Source organism: Armigeres subalbatus, chromosome 1, assembly GCF_024139115.2.
Source record: "Armigeres subalbatus isolate Guangzhou_Male chromosome 1, GZ_Asu_2, whole genome shotgun sequence".
NCBI lineage: Eukaryota > Metazoa > Arthropoda > Insecta > Diptera > Culicidae > Armigeres > Armigeres subalbatus.
Window position 1 is genome coordinate 30,677,805 of NC_085139.1, and position 20,071 is coordinate 30,697,875.

A 20,071-nucleotide genomic window follows, 5' to 3' on the forward strand; every position below is an offset into this window, starting at 1 on the left:
GAACCCGTTTGTTGCGAAAAATTCACCAATTGGACTTTCGATAGTAACTAATATTTTACCGAACCACAGTTTTGTGTTTTTCGCTTTTCACTGGCTCGGAAAATTCAAGAACAAGATAAATTGCTGCCACTGCTCACGTTGCATGACACTTTTCTGACTTCGCAACCCACTTTTATCCGTTCTTCTTTGGTGTTGACGTTTATAATACAAAAATGTCATAAACGAGTGCTGAATGCAAGTGAAAAAGAGCACAAACTGCAAAAAAAAATTGACCGCACTCACGAGAGAATTATTGCAGTTTGCGTTGATATCGCCAAATGCATGAAGATGCAACAAACTTGCAAAAGATCTTGCATACAGTGTTGCTGTACATTTTATCATTCAAGAAGATTATATTATAATCGAAGTTGTAATAATATGCCATGATATTTAAGCAAAATACAATGAGGCTTTACTCTACATTCAATAATTGTGATAGAGAGTTCATTTTTCTAGGAAAAGCATGATGAAACTAATAAATAAAGCGAAAATAAGTGGAATTGTTTGATAACAGTTCCCAAAACAAAATGAAAAACATTTTAGCACCACTGCCCCGATGTACACATCGAACCAAAACTAACGTAAATCCGATGATTAACACGTTTAAAATGGACACATCAGCATGTATTTTGACAGCTCGTTCCTGTGCAAGTTGCTTGCAGGTTGTCTGCAATGCTAATTCTCGTTGCAAATTGCAATACATGCACGCTCAAATAAAGCGCGACGATCAATGTGTACGTCGAACAAATTTGATGGGATCATGATAGGCAAAATTTAAGTTGTTGCTTAAAACTTGACAAAAATATCAAGATTTTTATTTTTTAAAATGGACATAATGAAATTAAGATCGGACGAAATTGAAAATCTAATGTTTTAATGGCAAATGACGAAAAGTAATTCTTAATAATAGAAAAATATCTGGATATGAAATCTATTAGCGTGTAGTGAGTGCCGGAGGGGAAATGTCAATATTGTACCATTCTCACGCGAGAGTGTTTCATGAACGTGCACTGCTGTGTGATTTAACAAATCAGGGATGCCAGATATACAGACATGTCTGAATTCATACACACATCAAAATTTAATTTTTTAGTTGGTCCGATTCGCGAATTAAAATCAAATCAAATTTAAAAGTGACAGTTCGGAAATTTAGAAATCCCCCCATCATAAAGCCCGCAGTCCACTGTTTGTCATAATGACAAATATTTGTCAAGTTGATCCGGACATCTATCATACCGATTAGAAATCGACATGGATATCAGGCTGACTTGACAAATATTTGTCATTATGACAAACCGTGTACTGATAGCTTAAGAATGGCTATTGCTACCCAGCAAGACCAACACAACATCTATCAAAAATGATTCAACAATTCAATTTTTGGCGGTGTTTCAGACATATTTCCAAAAATGTTTTACTGCTAGATTCGTAGTTCGAGATCCGAACTACATACATGCGCTATACTGCCGTCATACGCATATTTGTCCCATGTTTGCTGGGATTTCCTATATACATGGGACAGTTATGCGTATAATGGCAGTATAGTAAATACTCTCGAAAAATTCGCGAAAATGTCCTCAAAAATGTCAAAGGGTCTGTGGGGAATAAAGTGAGCCTGCAAAAAGCATTTGCAGTTTTTGGTTACATTGATAAATAAAATAGAATTTAAATAAAATAAAATGAAAACGAATTTTAAATTCTATCTTAGTAGGCATTTGAAATGCCAGTATACTAAGAAGCTATTGAGAAGAAATTTGAAATTGAATCACAGTAGGCTGACATGGAATTCTAGATTGTTAGAAGGGGACAAAGAAAGTAAATGAAGATCATTCAGTGTTCGTTTCTTGAGGCGAAAACACGGATTGAGGCTCCCACGAATGGTATAATAAGTTAGCAGGAGATTGAAAAGGAAAGAAATAAGGCAAAAAATAATGGTAACGCAGTACAATATGTCAAAAAAAATCTAAAAGGGAAAAAAAATTAAGGTAAAAAGCCTTATTTGGAAAATAAAATGACAAAAAGTAATGGTGAGCCATAATATGTGGAGCAAAATAAATTGTAAGCCTCAAACCGGCAACAAAAATGGCAAAAAATTATGGTAAGCCATGCCTGGCAAAAGAAAATGGTAAGCCAGTGAAAAGAAAACGATATGGCAAAAATAATGGTAAGCCATTTAGACAAGCTTTCAAGACGAATCGGCAAAAAAAAGAATGCCAATTTAGTTGGTAGGCGAAGAAATAAAGACGAGCGATCGCGGGTAAAACAAACAAAAATCAGGCGATTTGCAAAATTAGCGTCTTCTACAAAGTTGTCTAGAATATTAGAATCATCGAGTGGGTGTTCAACATAATTTGGAATTCATTCTATTGGCAGTTAGGTTGAATATTTCGGAATCTGTGGGGCTTGGAAAGCTAGTGCCTTCTACAAAATTTCCCAGGAAGACAAAATCATAAAAGAAAAATATTAGTTTGATTTGTAATACATGCACTTGGTGCCGATGGTGTGCTAGTGAATGCAAGTTGAGTTAGAATACAAGGAGAAATCGTCCAAATGAAAATGGTAAGCCTTTAATGTGAGAAGTGAAAATGGCAAAAAAACAATCTGGACGTATAAAGAGTTAAGGGCTATTGATCTAAAGATCGTGAGCTCAACCCCAGAGATGTGAGATTCGGCAAGTAGCCGTTTCCTATAATGTTGTTTGGATCAAAAGTTCCCAAACTTTTTGGATAAGCAACCCACCTGACAGCATCCTATATTTTGGCGACTTAACAGGTACCAAATGCATTGATCCTTATCAATTGGATAAAAATGAGAAGGCGTTAGATTGAACAAATCATCAAATACCCCTTCATTGAATTTGGATTGAATTTAGTTTGGATTTGGATTTGGAATGGACTTGGATTGGACTGGGATTGGATTTGGATTGGATTTGGATTGAATTTGGATTAAATTTAGATTGGATTGGATTTGGATTGGATTTAGAATGGATTTGGATTTGGATTGGATTTAGAATGGATTTGGATTGAATTTGAATTGGATTTAAAATGGTTTTGGATTTGGATTGGATTTAGACTGGATTCGGATTATTTTGAATAGTTTAAGATTGGATATGGATTGGATTTGGATTGAATTTGGATTGGATTTGGATTGGATTTAGATTGGATTTGGATTGGATTTGGATTAGATTTGGATTGGATTTGGATTAGATTTGGATTGGATTTGGATTGAATTTGGATTGGATTTGAATTGGATTTGAATTGGATTTGGATTGAATTTGGATTGGATTGAGATTGGATTTAGTTTGGATATGGATTAGATTTGGATTGGATTTGGATTAGATTTGGATTGGATTTGGATTAGATTTGGATTAGATTTGGATTGAATTTGGATTGGATTTGAATTGGATTTGAATTGGATTTGGATTTGGATTGGATTGAGATTGGATTTGGATTGGATTTGGATTAGATTTGGATTGGATTTGGATTAGATTTGGATTGGATTTGGATTGAATTTGGATTGGACTTGGATTGGATTTGAATTGGATTTGGATTGGATTTGGATTGGATTTAGATTGGATTTGGATTGGATTTGGATTAGATTTGGATTGGATTTGGATTAGATTTGGATTGGATTTGGATTAGATTTGGATTTGATTTGGATTGAATTTGGATTGGATTTAAATTGGATTTGAATTGGATTTGGATTGGATTAAGATTGGATTTAGTTTGGATTTGGATTGGATTTGGATTGGACTGGATTTGGATTGGACTGGTTTGGTTTGGATTGGATTGGTTTGGATTGGTTTGGTTGGTTTTGTTGGTTTGGATTGGTTTGGATTAAATTTGGATTGGTTTGGATTGGTTTGGTTGGTTTGGATTGGTTTGGATGGGTTTGGATTGGTTTGGATTGGATTGGTTTGGATTGGTTTGGATTGGTTTGGATTGGTTTGGATTATGTTTGGATTGGTTTGGATTGGTTTGGATTGGTTTGGGTTGGTTGGATTGGTTTGGATTGGTTTGGTTTGGTTTTGGATTGGTTTGGATTGGTTTGGTTGGTTTGGATTGGTTTGGATTGGTTTGGATTGGTTTGGATTAGATTTGGATTGGTTTGGATTGGTTCGATTTGGATTGGTTTGGATTGGTTTGGATTGGTTTGGATGGGGTTTGGATTGGTTTGGTTGGTTTGATGGGTTTGGATTGGTTTGGATTGGTTTGGTTGGTTTGGATTGGTTTGGTTGGTTTGGGATTATGTTTGGATTGGTTTGGTTGGATTGGTTTGGATTGGTTTGGGGTTTGGATTGGTTTGGATGGTTTGGATTGGTTTGGATTGGTTTGGATTGGTTTGGATTGGTTTGGATTGGTTTGGATTGGTTTGGATTGGTTTGGATTGGTTTGGATTGGTTTGGATTGGTTTGGATTGGTTTGGATTGGGTTGGATTGGTTTGGTTTGATTTGGATTAGATTTGGATTGGTTTGGATTGGTTGCGATTGGTTTGGATTGGCTTTGGATTGGTTTGGATTAAATTTGGATTGGATTGGTTTGGATTGGTTTGGATTGGTTGCGATTGGTTTGGTTGGTTTAAATTGGTTTGGATTGGTTTGGTTTGATTTGATTTGGATTGGTTTGGATTGGTTTGGACTGGTTTGGATTGGTTTGGATTGGTTTGGATTGGTTTGGATTGGTTTGGATTGGTTTGGATTGGTTTGGATTGGATTAGATTTGGATTGGATTGCGATTGGTTTGGATTGGTTTGGATTGGTTTGGATTGGTTTGGATTGGTTTGGATTGGTTTGGATTGGTTTGGATTGGTTTGGATTGGTTTGGTTGGTTTGGATTGGTTTGGATTGGTTTGGTTGGTTTGGATTGGTTTGGATTGGTTTGGTTTGGATTGGTTTGGTTGGTTGTGTTGGTTTGGATTGGTTTGGATTGGTTTGGATTGGTTTGGATTGGTTTGGATTGGTTCGGTTGGTTTGGATTGGTTTGGTTTGGATTTGGATTGGTTTGGATTGGTTTGGATTGGTTTTGTTGGTTTGGATTGGTTTGGATTGGTTTGGATTGGTTTGGATTGGTTTGGATTGGTTTGGATTGGTTTGGATTGGTTTGGTTTGGATTGGATTGGGTTTGGATTGGTTTGTGTTGGTTTGGATTGGTTTGGATTGGTTTGGATTAGTTTGGATTGGTTTGGATTGGGTTTGGATTGGTTTGGATTGGTTTGGATTGGTTTGGATTGGTTTGGATTGGTTTGGATTGGTTTGGTTTGATTTGGATTAGTTTGGATTGGATTGCGATTGGTTGGATTGGATTGGGTTGGTTTGGTTTGATTTGGATTAGATTTGGATTGGTTTGGTTTGATTGCGATTGGTTTGGATTGGTTTGGATTGGTTGGATTGGTTTGGTTTGGATTTGGATTGGTTTGGATTGGTTTGGATTGGTTTGGATTGGTTTGGTTGGTTTGGATTGGTTTGGATTGGTTTGGATTGGTTTGGTTGGTTTGGATTGGTTTGGATTGGTTTGGATTGGTTTGGATTGGTTTGGATTGGTTTGGATTGGTTTGGATTGGTTTGGATTGGTTTGGTTGGTTTGGATTGGTTTGGATTGGTTTGGATTGGTTTGGATTGGTTTGGTTGGTTTGGATTGGTTTGGATTGGTTTGGATTGGTTTGGTTGGTTTGGATTGGTTTGGATTGGATTGCGGTTGGTTTGGATTGGTTTGGATTGGTTTGGATTGGTTTGGATTGGTTTGGATTGGTTTGGATTGGTTTGGTTGGTTTGGATTGGACTGAGTTGGTTTGGATTGGTTTAAGTTGGTTTGGATTGGTTTGGTTGGATTGGTTTGATTTGGTTTGGTTTGGATTGGTTTGGATTGGTTTGGATTGGTTTGGTTGGTTTGGATTGGTTTGGATTGGTTTGGATTGGTTTGGATTGGTTTGGTTTGGTTTGGGTTTGGATTGGTTTGGATTGGATTTGGTTGGTTTGGATTGGTTTGGATTGGTTTAATTGGATTGGGTGGTTGGATTGGTTTGTGTTGGTTTGGTTGGTTTGGATTGGTTTGGATTGGTTTGGATTGGTTTGGATTGGTTTGGATTGGTTTGGATTGGGTTTGGATTGGTTTGGATTGGTTTGGTTTGATTTGGATTGGTTTGGATTGGTTTGGATTGGTTTGGATTGGTTTGGATTGGTTTGGATTGGTTTGGATTGGTTTGGATTGGTTTGGATTGGTTTGGATTGGTTTGGATTGGTTTGGATTGGATTTGGATTGGATTTGGATTGGATTTGGATTGGGTTTGGATTGGGTTTGGATTGGATTTGGATTGGATTTAGATTTGATTTGGATTGGATTTGGATTGGATTTGGATTAGATTTGGATTGGATTTGGATTGGATTTGGATAGAATTTGGATTGGATTTGGATTGGATTTGGATTGTATTTGGATTAGATTAGATTTGGGTTGGATTGGATTTGGATTGGATTTGGATTGAATTTGAATTGTATTTGGATTGGATTTGGATTGGATTTGGATATGATTAGATTTGGATTGGATTGGATTTGGTTTGGATTATATTTGGATTGGATTTGGATTGGATTTGGATTTGGATTTGGATTGGATTTGGATTGGATTTCGATTGGATTTGGATTGGATTGAGATTGGATTTGGATTGGATTGAGATTGGATTGGGATTGGATTTGGATTTGATTTGGATTGAGTTTGGATTTGATTTGGATTGGATTTGGATTGGATTTAGATTGAATTTGGATTGGATTTGGATTGGATTTGGATTGGATTTGGATTGGATTGGATTTGGATTGGATTTGGGTTGGATTTAGATTGGATTTAGATTGGATTGGATTGGATTTGGAAATTAGAACCAGAATTCAGAAATTCAGTGATAAGATATCAGAAATCAAGAATCAGAAACAAGACATCTCAGACAGTAGAAATCATATGATAAACTCTCAATACCCCTTAAAAACCAATTGGAAATTCTTTGCCCAAGTAACCATGAAGCTATATATACTTGCAAATAATCCAGCCATTAAGGTTGACTTAAAGTGGAAAAAGGCCCTTTTACGACCAAAATGATGCTTCACTACTTTGACATGTTGAAATAAATCATAAGTAATGCATCACTGCATTTGAAATGCTTAATTAATCTTAAGAAAGAAGAGGAATCATGGAATATGAAACTTAGGAAGAAATAAAAAACGAGAAAAGAAACAATGAAGAAAGTAAAATGAGGAGAAAAGAAGAAGCCCTCCACAAATTTGTGCCTGATCGTTTGAACAAGAAACAAATTATGCCTGTGTGCTTCAATAAAAACAGGCATTGATTTTCACATGGAAGAAAATCCACAGAACTGTTCGACACTTCATAGCTCCCATATTCATCCCATCAAAAACAAAGCAAAGAAAAATAATTTGATTTGTTTTTTGTGTTTTGTGATTTTAGTTAGTAAGTTTTGTTTGTTGATGTTAGTAAAAAGAAGCAAGGAGATTGGTGATGTATTTCTTTGATTTATGACAAGATGAATAGATGTTCAGTGAGTTGTAAAACGGAACAGTTCTCCTATTTCAATAATTCATGCTATAATTTGTGTCTTATTGCGTGCGTGATGCGCATTATGAGACAAGGTTTATATTTCGATTGGCGAATTTCAAACTCCTGATCAGAAAAACAGTTTGAGAAATGCACAAATTCCTGCCGACATTCGGACTGTATCCTGAAGAACACTCGCTTTCGAACGAAAGTTGGCGCGCATTATCATTTAGGCGAGCAAAATCGAATAGGGAAATGCGAGGGGAACAGAGTCGAACTCTCAGGTTCGAAGGTAAGGGTGGTCATCTCGATTACATTGAATTTCCGCATGCCAATTATTAAGGATTGTTGAAAAAAATCTTTTGGGCTCTTGGATAAAATCAAAGTCCACATATCAAATTTATTGCGAGAATTCGGAAACAAAAACTCTTTGAAGAAAACTTACGAAGAAATAGCAGAAGAGAGCGTCGTAGATTGGTTGATCGATCCAGCCTTGTTTTGTGTGAAAAATATTCCATTTTATTTTCTTCAAATCCGAATCATTGTTCTTGTTTACTTGACGCACCGTTTGTTTGCATAAACCATTGGCAAGTGATTGAAAATTATTAGGCATCAAGGTAAACATCACATTTTCACCGTTCAATTTCCTGTCGGATCAAATGTAGATAAGATTATCACCGCATCCTATACAGGCGTGTTAGAAAGCAAACAAAGTCAAATTCGTATGTAGTTTTGTAACACTTCCGTTAACACATTGACGAATGCAAACACAATAAAAACATTTGAACACTGCTGAAATCTAAACGCGAGATTGACAGTCGGTATTCGTTTTCTTTACTGGAAAAATCCTATACCTTATTGTTAATTCTTTTTTATTTGCAATGCATGGCCAAACCTCATTTGGAAAATAAAATAATTTATCTTGGAATCTGATTATCTTACTTGTCATATAAGATCTAGCACCATCAGTAAGCTCGCTAATATTTACATCACTGTTGAGAAACCGACCACTTTACGGCTGTTATCAGGAAACGTGTAGTCCACTTGTGAAACACAAAGACGAATGATAAAATCATTGTTTTGCCAGCATCCATTTGCAGCAGATAGGAATGAAAATCATCTTTCCACGTTCGAAAGAAATATATTTAAAAAAATATGTCAATTTGTCTTTAAACTTGGTAACTTTTTGCTGAAATTTACATTTCGGTCAAAAAATCTTGATAGTATGTGCCTGACATTCAATCCATTATCACCGTTTTAATCCTACAATTTTATTCATTCAAACATGAAGTGGAAAACCCCCAAAAGCTGAGTCACGAAGTTCCAAGAACTACCGATTCCACTGACTTTACCTGTGTGTGTATTGCTGTTAACAAGAAGAACTTCTCCTAACAAGCAGCTTATTTAGCACCGGTCTATAATTCATCCAACTAGAAAGTGAAATGCACAAAAAGCGATTTGAGCAAATAGTAGATACTGTCCAAGAACGATCAAACTGCGTCGATCGGAACCGTGCAAGCAGCAATTCAAAGCATATTGCGCAGAGAGTAAGAGAGGCCATGAGCATCGTATTGCAAAAGAGTATGCTGTGTATAGGGTGATGAAAGTCCACGCCATGCGGTCGGTCAGATGATGAACCAAGCGAAGCGTCAAACATGCATGCATAAACAAGATTGGAGAATCTTCCACTCAAATACAGTTGCACTCGGTCTACCACCATGGCAATAAAACACGAGACTTGTACAGGGGAATGTGATGCAATATGCGCTAATGACTAAAAATAAAACAAACCGGTCGAGATTGTACGTGGATAGATGAAATAAAGGGCAATCGGAGATTGGAACGTCAATTTGAAGATACTGATAGTACACCCACGCAAACTTTTGCCACCGACAGGGTTCCAATGGCTGGCTATGGTGTTAGTTTGTGTAGGTGTGTTATCGAAATAATGTTTTGGTTGTTTTTCATCTTTCCTCTTTTTAATTTATGAGAGATTCTGTTTGCTCTGAAATCGTAAAGTTATGAGATAGAAAATTAAAATAATGTCTGTCCCCTTCGGAAACTATATCTTTTTCGTCGTGACAGACTCTAAGGACTAAATACAACAAAAAATGGGAAATGAATGAAATAGTGCAAACACCGCTTCAATAAAGTACGGTATGTACATAGTAGAATGTCGTGGACAAGATTTCCGAGGTGTGAGGCTGCTTTAACACATGGAACATTTACCGATCAAATCAATCATCGTCACGAAAACATCTGTTTGCTTCGATTTGCGTAAGCCTCGAACCAGAGCAAAATTTGACATTTAATGTCAAATTCAAATAAAAACCTATCTACGCCGAGAGTGGTCGCTTGGTCAACTGACATTTTTCGAAATTGGTCGGTAAATTGGTGTCAGACGAAAATTTTTATCGTTTTTTCAAAGTCTGGTAGAGTCAGGAGGTGTGACCCAAAGCGTCATTTGAATTACAGTTAAAGTTATCAAATAACTTTTGCCAAGTGGAATACAGTAGACGTTCGATACCAGCAATTTATTCAACTGCAATCCCGCATAATTACAAACTGTACATGGATGTTTTCCCGTGCGGTCGACAACAGTATCCCATACTGTTGACAACTGTAAATGAACAATCTCATATAAAGTTTTAACAGTTTGTGGTACGGTTATTTGATAAATAACAATATGAACCGGTGCCAGCGAAAGTGGTACATGTTACATTGAGTAAATTTTACAGGAGACGCATTTTTCCAAAACCTCAAAAATTAAAATTCGAATTAGCTATTTTCTGCAATTTAACTATACCAACGTGTTATGACTGGTGTGCCTAAAGGTAGTAATGAGAAATATGCGAAGTTTCTTGACACATTTCAAGTTTGTTTGAACAAAATGCACATGTACCACTATTAATGGGAACAAAAGGCAACAGAAACCGAAAATCGTTGCCAGTAAAAGTGGTACATGTTCATTTATAAAACTATTTTAAACAGCAGTAAACCATTTTGAAATTTAGAATAGAGTTAAAATCTGCTGCGGGAACATCTTTGTTGTTAAATTTTCTTTTCGATAAGCTGATTTTAGTGGGTAGAACTGTACATGTACCACTTTTCCTGTCAACGAAATTGCCATTGTGATATATACCAAAAACTAAAAAGTGCATATCTCCAGATTTAGTTGTCAAAAATCACTTTTTCGTCATTCCCTTACCAGATCTTTGCTAATAGAAGCGTAAAAAACACAAAATCGACAAAAATGGTTTATGTACCACTTTCGCTGGCACCGGTTCATATGTTGAATGGGTTGTTAAGTTATGTCACCATAAAAAATCGTCTGTTTTCGCGTGCAAAATTTTCGCTCAACAGTATGATAAAATGTTGACATATAATGCAAGAAATAAAGAACATTTTAGAGACAGCATGTTATATGTTGACATTTAGTGATGATGTCGAGCAGTTATGGTTGAATCGATCGAAAAGTATTCGATAACCGCAACGTAAACTGTGAAGCTATATCTTACATCGTAATAATGATTCTGACCATATAACATGTTGTTTTTATTATGCGGGATTCTTTTAAAGTGTAATTTCAACAGTTTTGCAATTATCGGACCGCTAAACTTCAAAATGTTGTCAAAGTCAATGACCGCTGCGTTGTGCTGCACAATCAGATGCACTTTGATTGCAAGTTTTTTTTTTCAATTCTTCGTATCTTGTAAATCAAATCTTGTTTAAAACCCTTACAATTTCGCTTGTTTTTGGTAAAATATCTCTTTTTTTCAGGTAAAGGTTTAACTCCTTGTCCCTCTCACTATTTTGCTATCAGCACTTTTTTTTCGTTCATTTTGAGTCGCAGTCGAACGAGTAAAAGGATTGCCACACTGATGTCGTTGCAAAAACAGCTCAGCCAGCAGCAACCACCCATAGCCAGCCAGCATTACCGCTGGAAAACACAAAACAGCAATCGTCAGCTCTGATTCGGTGCAACTCCACATATTGGGCGTATCAGTTAGGAAATCGGTGTTAATTGTTAGAATAAATTGATCGTGGTTTAACGGATATTATTCGTTTAAACGTACCTTGATGTAGGATTTCCAATTTTTGTACTTCTGCTTCAACTCATTCATCGTGTCGAGACTCATGCCTTTTTTGAATTTCTTTTTGTGAGACTCACACACATCAACCACCGTCAAGTTCACAGAAATGATCGCATCAATAAGTCACTTGGGAAATGTAAAGTTTTCGTAAATTTGCGATTCAATTGAAACATCAATAAACACTGACGATGATCTTCCACTCCACGCGTTGTCTGGCAGAGAAGCACCGTTGATAAGAGCAAAGGCCAGCACGAATAATCCGTGTAATGACACTGTTTTAAATTATTGCTAATAACCTTATCACAAGCATCGCACACATCGTTTCATCATTCGGACGTACAAAACAGCTGGTTAACACTGGGTAGAATACTGCAGTTGATACTAATCCAGCCACCGGTTATTGTCGTTGGCTCTCGCACCGCCCCGTGTCGTTATCAACTCTATTTGAACAATGCTGGGCCTCACAATGAGAGATGTGATCCTGATGGACAGTACATTGTCGGACGTGAACTATGCGGAATCTGAATATGCGTAATCTCTTGGCTCTGCTCTCGACGACTGAGCCGCATAGTTTATTCGGTTGGCTTCATTTGGCGAGTTAAGCGTTTTCCAAAGCGAAAGAGAGTAGAAAAGGCTGTGAGTATTACAGCCGGCTTCTCTCTCTTTGAAACAAATTGGCTGGATATTTGTAGGGGAGAATGGTATAATAGGTTCAATATTAGTATAACTTTCCGTTTTATAATTATTGATTTTGTAAACTATCTCAATTACTATACACTATACAGCCAGGTTAGGGGGTGGGGTGGTTGTTGCAGCAGGGACTATGTCCAAGGGCTTGACGACTCCTCCGCCCCTGTCGGCGAGTCAGGGAGAACTGCCTAGGATGTGGTGGGGTTTAGCAGTGGGCTCTGCTAAATCCCTCTCAAAAAACCACAAATGTCCGTAAGCAGACTCTATCAAAGCGACTGTGTGCCGCTTCAAAAGCACAAGCCCAGGGAGTGCCATTGGCACATCAGGGTTGATTCCAGTAAGATCCTGATTATGGTATACTGGTTGTATGTTATTGGACAGAGACAAACTCTGGATATTGAAATATTGTGAATGCGAGGGCTGGTACAGTGAACGTTCGCTAATTGGGTTTTTCTAGTTGGGGGTTCGCTAATTGAGGCGAAACCCAATTAAAAAGCAGCTAAACGTCAGAATGTGATGTCAGAAACGCGTTGACGTTTTGTTTCCGTGTTTGGCGGGATTGATATTTTCTGGCGCGTAATATTTTCTTTTGTTCAATGCAAAAAGTAAACAACATTCACGCTTGTCAAAACGCCCCAATTAGCGAACGGCATTCGCTAGTTGGGGTGAGGTCACTGTAGTCTGGTTATTCTATTCTCTTAGTAAGGCCGGGCGACACCGACCTGAAACGGCGAATGAGCTAATGGCCAGGCTTTCTTCCGTCTCCTAAAACCGTGGAGGGCCTTGTAGCACGCGTAACAATCTTGTCGCTCAGCTGGCAGCTGAGTGGAGTAACCTCAGATGGTCTTTCCTGACTAGCGCTAATCTGGCTCTGAACACGAAAGTGTCAACCCTCGCATGGCCTCCCTGCATGCCGCAAGGTATGTATAGATTACCATGGGATCGCGAAGACGACTACACCAGCAGGATTCGACAGCAGCCGCAAGGGGGACCCACTAGAAATGATTCCAGCTAAAACAAAAACTACGAGGGACGCAGGTGAGGCGAATGGTGGTAAGGAGAACCCTTTCGCCAGGCGCAGTGGCATTGAAAGGTCTCCCCAAAGATCGCCGGGGGAAGGCGATGTAGAAAACCTGGGGAGGTGCCGGTTGAAATAAAGATGGACGGCCCCACACTGACCCGCGTCATCAAATCTGTGATGGCGAACCACGAAGAACGCGGTGGCCAGATGATGGAATCACGGATGTTTCAGGCGTGATCATGTCGTTGTTGGACAACCGGGTTAATTACGGCAAGGACCTGAAACTTGCTGTGCAGGCGCTCTGTGCCCTAGTAGTGGAGGCCAAATCGGAGTGGAGGTCCCTACTAGAGACAAGCAAGAGTGCGGAGAGTGAACTCCGCAAACTTGTTAAGGAGCAGAAGCAGGCGGAGAAAGACAGAGAGGAGGCGGAATCGAAGATTCGTCTACCTCCAGTGATCATCAGGAAATTCGTTTTATGATCCGGTATACCCCCGTCGCAACCACAAAGCGGATCGGCAAGACCGATCTATGATGGCGCACCTCGCAGTTCAACCCAGAACTCTTGGAGGAATCACTACGATGGGTGAGGTGAACAACGGGATTAAGTGGCGATGAGTTAATCGATGTACTAACTCGTGCATGTGATGTGACGATGCCTAGGAGGACCAAACCTCCCGGAAATCGGCAACCTGCGTACTGGTGGACTGATACAATTGCAGGGCTTCGTAGAACCTGTTTTGGAGCAAAGAGAAGGCTGCGACGTGCCAGAACAGACGCTGAAAAGGTCGAGAGACGTCGGGTGTTCCAGACAGCGAGCAGAGCTCTGAACTACGAGATCAAATGTAGTAAGAGAGCCTGCTTTGAGCGGCTGTGCAGGATGGCAAACGACAATCCATGGGGAGATGCATACAGGATGGTGATGGCTAGGACTAACAGCACGCCACCTGAGAAATCTCCGGAGATGTTGGCCAAAATAGTCGAAGGGTTGTTTCCGAGGCATGAATCATCGAACTGGCCCGCTACCCCGTACGAGTCAGTCGACGTGATACCGCTAGTGACTAACGAAGAGCTTATCGTAGCTGCAAGGAAACCTGGTCCTTGGGGGCCCTCCTTAGCCGTTCCGTAAGACGCGTGGCTACAAAGCAAGACCATGCTGAGGGTGGTTGGGTTCGATTCCCGGTGCCGGTCTAGGCAATTTTCGGATTGGAAATTGTCTCGACATCCCTGGGCATAAATGTATCATCATGTTAGCCTCATGATATACGAATGCAAAAATGATAACCTGGCTTAGAAACCTCGCAGTTAATAACTGTGGGAGTGCTTAATGAACTCTAAGCTGCGAGGCGGCTCTGTCCCAGTGTGGGGATGTAATGTTACTAATAAGAAGAAGAATAAGGTCCTTAGACACGCTATTCTTGCTGATCCAGCTATGTTCAGGAGCTGCCTCCAGAGATGCACGGACGAAGGAAACTTCCCAGATCGATGGGAACGGCAGAAATTGGTGCTATTACCGAAGCCCGGCAAACTGCCGGGGGACCCTTCGGCATACAGACCAATTTGCCTACTCGACACAGCTGGAAAGCTGCTAGAGAGGGTCATCCTGAATATATTGTCGGCTTATACAGAGTGTGCTGGTGGCTTATCCAGCAACCAGTATGGTTTCCATAAGGGCCGTTCTACCATCGAAGCAATTCGATCGGTAACGGATACGGCCAAGATAGCGAGAGGTTTTAACAGGCGAGGTATTAGGTACTGTGCATTGATTACATTTGATGTACAAAATGTGTTAAACAATGCTAACTGGGCAGCTATTGCTGACTCCCTGCACCGATTGAGAGTTCCGGATTACCTGTGCAGGATACTGAAAAGTTATTTTCAGAATAGGGTGCTGATAAACGACATGGATGCTGGTCAAAAGTCGATCGTAGTATCTGCGATCCTCGGACCGGTTCTGTGGAATATTATGTTTTTTATTTATTACCAGACTAAGGCCGGAGTGACCTGTGCTGCACATAAAAGTCTTCTCCATTCAGCTCGGTCCATGGCTGCATTTCGCCAACCACGCGAATGGTCCGCCAATCGTCTTCCACCTGATCGATCCACCTTGCCCGCTGTGCACCTCACCTTCTTGTTCCCGTCGGATCGTTGTCGAGAACGATTTTCACCGGATTGCTGCCTGACATTTTAGCTACGTGCCCAGCCCACCGCAGTCTTCCGGTTTTTGCGGTGTGAACGATGGATGGTTCTCTCAACAGCTAATGCAACCCGTGGTTCATTCGCCTCCTCCACGTACCGTCCGCCATCTGCACCCCACCATAGATGGTACGCAACACTATCCTTTCGAAAACTCCCAGTGTGCGTTGGTGCTCCACGAGCATCGTCCAGGTCTCATGTCCGTAGAGAACTACCGGTCTAATAAGCGTTTTGTAGATAGTCAGTTTGGTACGGCGGCGAACTCTATTCGATCGGAGCGTCTTGCGGAGTCCAAAGTACGTACGGTTTCCAGCCACTATGCGTCTCCGAATTTCTCTGCTGGTATCATTATCGGCAGTCACCAGTGAGCCCAAGTACACAAATTCTTCAACCACTTCGATTTCGTCACCACCGATAGAAACTCGTGGTGGGTGGCTTACATTGACCTCTCTTGAGCCTCTTCCTATCATGTACTTCGTCTTCGACGTGTTGATGACTAGTCCAATCCGTTTAGCTTCGCTTTTCAGTCTGATTTAGGGCTTCAACCATCCTCTCAAAGCTACCTGCAATGATATCAATGTCGTCGGCGAAACCAAATAATTGGACGGACTTCGTGAAAATGGTACCACTCGTGTCAATCCCTGCCCTTCGTATTACTCCCTCCAAAGCGATGTTGAATAGCAGACACGAAAGACTATCACCTTGCCGTAAACCTCTACTCGTTTCGAAGGGACTCGAGAATGCCCCTGAAACTCTACTACGCACATCACCCGATCCATCGTCGCCTTGATCAACCGTATCAGTTTATCCGGAAATCCGTTTTCGTGCATTAGCTGCCATAGCTGGTCCCGATCGATTGTATCATATGCGGCTTTGAAGTCAATAAATAGATGATATGTGGGCACGTTGTATTCGCGGCATTTCTGCAATACCTGACGTATGGCGAACACCTGGTCTGTGGTAGAGCGTTCACCCATTAATCCCGCCTGGTACTGCCCCACGAACTCTCTTGCAATTGGTGTTAGTCGGCGGCATAAAATTTGGGAGAGTACCTTGTAGGCGGCGTTCAGCAATGTGATTGCGCGGAAGTTGCTACAATCCAGCTTATCGCCCTTTTTGTAGATGGGACACACGACACCTTCCATCCACTCCTGCGGCAGAACCTCATCCTCCCAAACCTTGGTAATCACCCAGTGCAGCGCTCTAGCCAGTGCCTCACCACCGTGTTTAAACAGCTCTCCTGGTAGTTGGTCAACTCCAGGAGCTTTGTTGTTTTTCAGCCGGCCGATCTCCTCCTGGATTTCCTGGAGATTCGGAGCCGGAAGTCGCATGTCGTGCGCGCGTGCTCCTTGGTTCATTACCATACCGCCACCGTTGTCTGCCATATCGCCATTCAGGTGCTCTTCGTAGTGCTGCCGCCACCTTTGGATCACGTCACGCTCGTTTGTAAGAAGGTTCCCGTTTATGTCCTTACACATATCGGGCTGTGGCACGTGGCCCTTACGTAAACGGTTCAACTTCTCATAAAACTTTCGTGCGTTATTAGCGCGGTGGAGTTCCTCCGTCTATTCACGGTCTCGATCTTCCTGCTGGCGCTTTTTCTTCCGGAAAATCGAGTTTTAGCTGTTCCGCGCCCGTTTGTATCGTGCCTTGTTCGCCCTCGTGTGGTGTTGCAGCAATCTTGCCCATGCTGCACTCTTCTCCTCAACTAACTGCTCACATTCGCCGTCATACCAGTCGTTTCTCTGATCCGGAGCCACCGTGCCTAGTGCAGCGGTTGCGGTGCTTCCAATGGCAGATCGAATATCTCTCCAGCCATCTTCAAGAGATGCTGCGCCTAGCTGCTCTTCCGTTGGGAGTACCACTTCCAGCTGCTGCGCGTAGTCTCGGGCTAGTCTACCGTCTTGTAGCCGCCCAATGTTTAGCCACGGCGGACGACTGTGACGCGTGTTGATCACCGTCGAGAGTTTTGAGCGCAGACATACTGCAACGAGGAAGTGGTCGGATTCAATATTTGCACTGCGGTAAGTGCGTACGTTCGTGATGTCAGAGAAGAATTTACCGTCGATTAGAACTAATTAGTTTCATTACTCCTTTAACCTGTAAAAAAAACCATTGATACGACAGACGGGCATGGCTAGACTTTTGTGGTAAATATTTGAATTATTGAAAGATGTCACCACCGACAAACCGACGTGCCTTCCCATATACAGTTCTTCAAATTTCTTGGCAATCACTCTCCTTTCATTACCTAGCTCCATCTATGCGATGGTTTACACAACAGCTTTCACAAGTGTGCGGGCAAACTTGGTCATGCACTCTTTAATTTATTTCATCAGCTCCTACATAATAATCAATATTCGATATTATAAATATCGAGAACTTTATGATAGGATTCGTTCGCCAAATGAAAAACATTCGACTTTCGAAAATGTGTGTAATGATCGTAAAGTCTGCAATGTCGATTTAAGCATCAAAAAAGATTTTTTATTTCTTGGTTATTTTTATCTACATCGCTGTGTAGATTGTTTGAAACGTGCATATAATGTTGACGTCGAACAGCTGGTGAATTGTGCGCATTTTGCTTTTTCTTCTTCTCGACTTTTTCTTTCAAATGAACGTTAATGTTAGTAATGACAGAACGAGTTACTACACTCGGAGTAAAACGATTGTATTATTTTTTGCCAATTTTGGAATCCGAGAGGCCCGTCGGTTTGTCGGTGATGTCACCATAAATCATTCATTTTTAATTATTTGCAGTTCCCGGCGGAATCATAACCCAAAACAACATAACCCAAAAGCGACTCGGCTCGAGAGCAACAGGAGGTGGAAAACTTAGCGTTCGAGAACTAAAAATGTATCACTATTAAAAAAACAATAGTTTTTTATATGTGCAGAAACTTATAAAATGACCAGAAAGAATCAGCTATCGATTCTATATGACATTAATACTTTTGAAAATGTAAAATATATATCCGATATTTAGAAATTATAGCTGCTACTTTCAAAACAAATAAAAAGTATAAGTCAGGTACAATAGCAAAAATCGATAACATGGTACACATAAAATGGATGAACCATGAAAATGTCATTGACGCGCAAGACAAGGAAGCAAGCAATCGTGTCAAGAAGCGTGCAGTTTTGAAAAAAATGGCGTCCACGACAGATCTTGCGTCTATAGTGCTCAACGAAATGGATCTTCCAGAAGATTTATTCTGGATTTTTGAAGGTATCTTTCAACATTTCAATTTTTTTATCATTGCTTTCAATCGTATTGTTTATATAATTTAGGTCAAAATTTTGATTCGAGCACTTTGATTAATATATCGAAGGACGAGTTAGTGGCGTTGCTGGCCGAGACTCGGAGCTCTGAGGGACAGACATGGAATATCGATGAAATTTTCCGACGAATCGTTAGCTGGAGGCAGGAACACGTAAGAAACATTATTTATATTCTTCTTCTACTTCTTCTTATTGGCATTACATCCTCACACTGGGACAGAGCCGCCTCGCAGCTTAGTGTTCATCAAGCACTTCCACAGTAATTAACTGCGAGGTTTCTAAGCCAAGATAGCATTCTTGCATTGGTATATCATGTAGCCAAACGATGATACTTTTATGCCCAGGGAAGTCGAGACAATTTCAATCCGATAATTGCCTAGACCGACACCGGGAATCGAACCCAGCCACCCTCAGCATGGTCTTGCTTTGTAGCCGCAAGACCATGCTGGCGTATTATATATGCAGCTTAAATATCGGCTTATAAAATATGTTTTACATGTTGCAGGGACACGATATCATCGGATTTTCAAAAGTGGAGGTTGAAGAATGTTGGCTAGAGTCACAGGAATTAATCACATCTGATGCAGAGTTTTCTCAGGAACAAGTGGTAGTTGTGGAAACAAGCACGAACCATGAAAATGTCAGTGACGCGCAAGACAAGGAAGCAACTCAAGATGAAGTCGTGTGTCAAAAGGATTCACCCACGCAAAGCTCTGTGTGTCCCGAAGTCACTAGTCAAGACTGTTCGGTGATTGTCGCTATGCCCCGTTTCTTGAACAACCCCTCAACTTCGAATGAAACTCTTCCCACTCAAATTCCCACGGCAACTACCAATTCGTCATCAGATACACCTTCTGAAAACGTCAATTCAGCTGCAAATGAAGTTCACGAAAAATCAAGCAATTCAGAAATAGGCGCCGAAAAGAACGACGGATGTGCTTCATGCTCGATGCATTTTTCTCCTGCTACGCTTACGCGTCTGCTGGACACCACCGTCACAGGGAAGCAGATTTTACAAAGAGGATCGTTGGGCCTATTGTCGAAGGACAGCCAAAAGGAACTTGTGGCGATTGTGGCAGACTATCATTGTCAGCGAGGAGCCGAGACGAACGAGCGAGTCCTCGAGGAATACGTCAACTCCATCACAGCCTTGTTTAAAGGCGAAACCAAAAGTAAGCAACTTTCTACATTTTATTAAGTTTAATGTAAAAATGTCTTT

General features: G+C 40.6%; 2 protein-coding genes across 4 annotated transcripts in view; one reads left to right on the top strand and one right to left on the bottom strand.

The window, feature by feature from the left end:
* The window catches only part of LOC134223530 (lysM and putative peptidoglycan-binding domain-containing protein 1), a 39,809-nt gene extending 27,582 nt beyond the window's left edge, over window positions 1-12,227 (bottom strand). The window contains exon 1 of one of the 3 annotated variants that reach the window (XM_062702700.1): window positions 11,649-12,227. In XM_062702700.1, coding sequence (XP_062558684.1) covers window positions 11,649-11,711 — 63 coding nt within the window. In that variant the 5' untranslated portion in view covers window positions 11,712-12,227. Of the gene's footprint in view, window positions 1-59; window positions 189-8,924; window positions 9,055-11,648 lie in introns of those variants that run through there. The other 2 variants (XM_062702718.1, XM_062702709.1) reach the window with 2 other exon arrangements.
* A 6,397-nt stretch (window positions 12,228-18,624) lies between these two features.
* Window positions 18,625-20,050, top strand: LOC134206071 (uncharacterized). The gene is made up of 3 exons (XM_062681751.1): window positions 18,625-18,799; window positions 18,862-19,004; window positions 19,358-20,050. The coding sequence occupies exons 1-3, from the start codon at window positions 18,625-18,627 to the stop codon at window positions 20,048-20,050; spliced, it is 1,011 nt and encodes a 336-aa protein (XP_062537735.1).
* The last annotated feature ends 21 nt before the right edge of the window (window positions 20,051-20,071 follow it).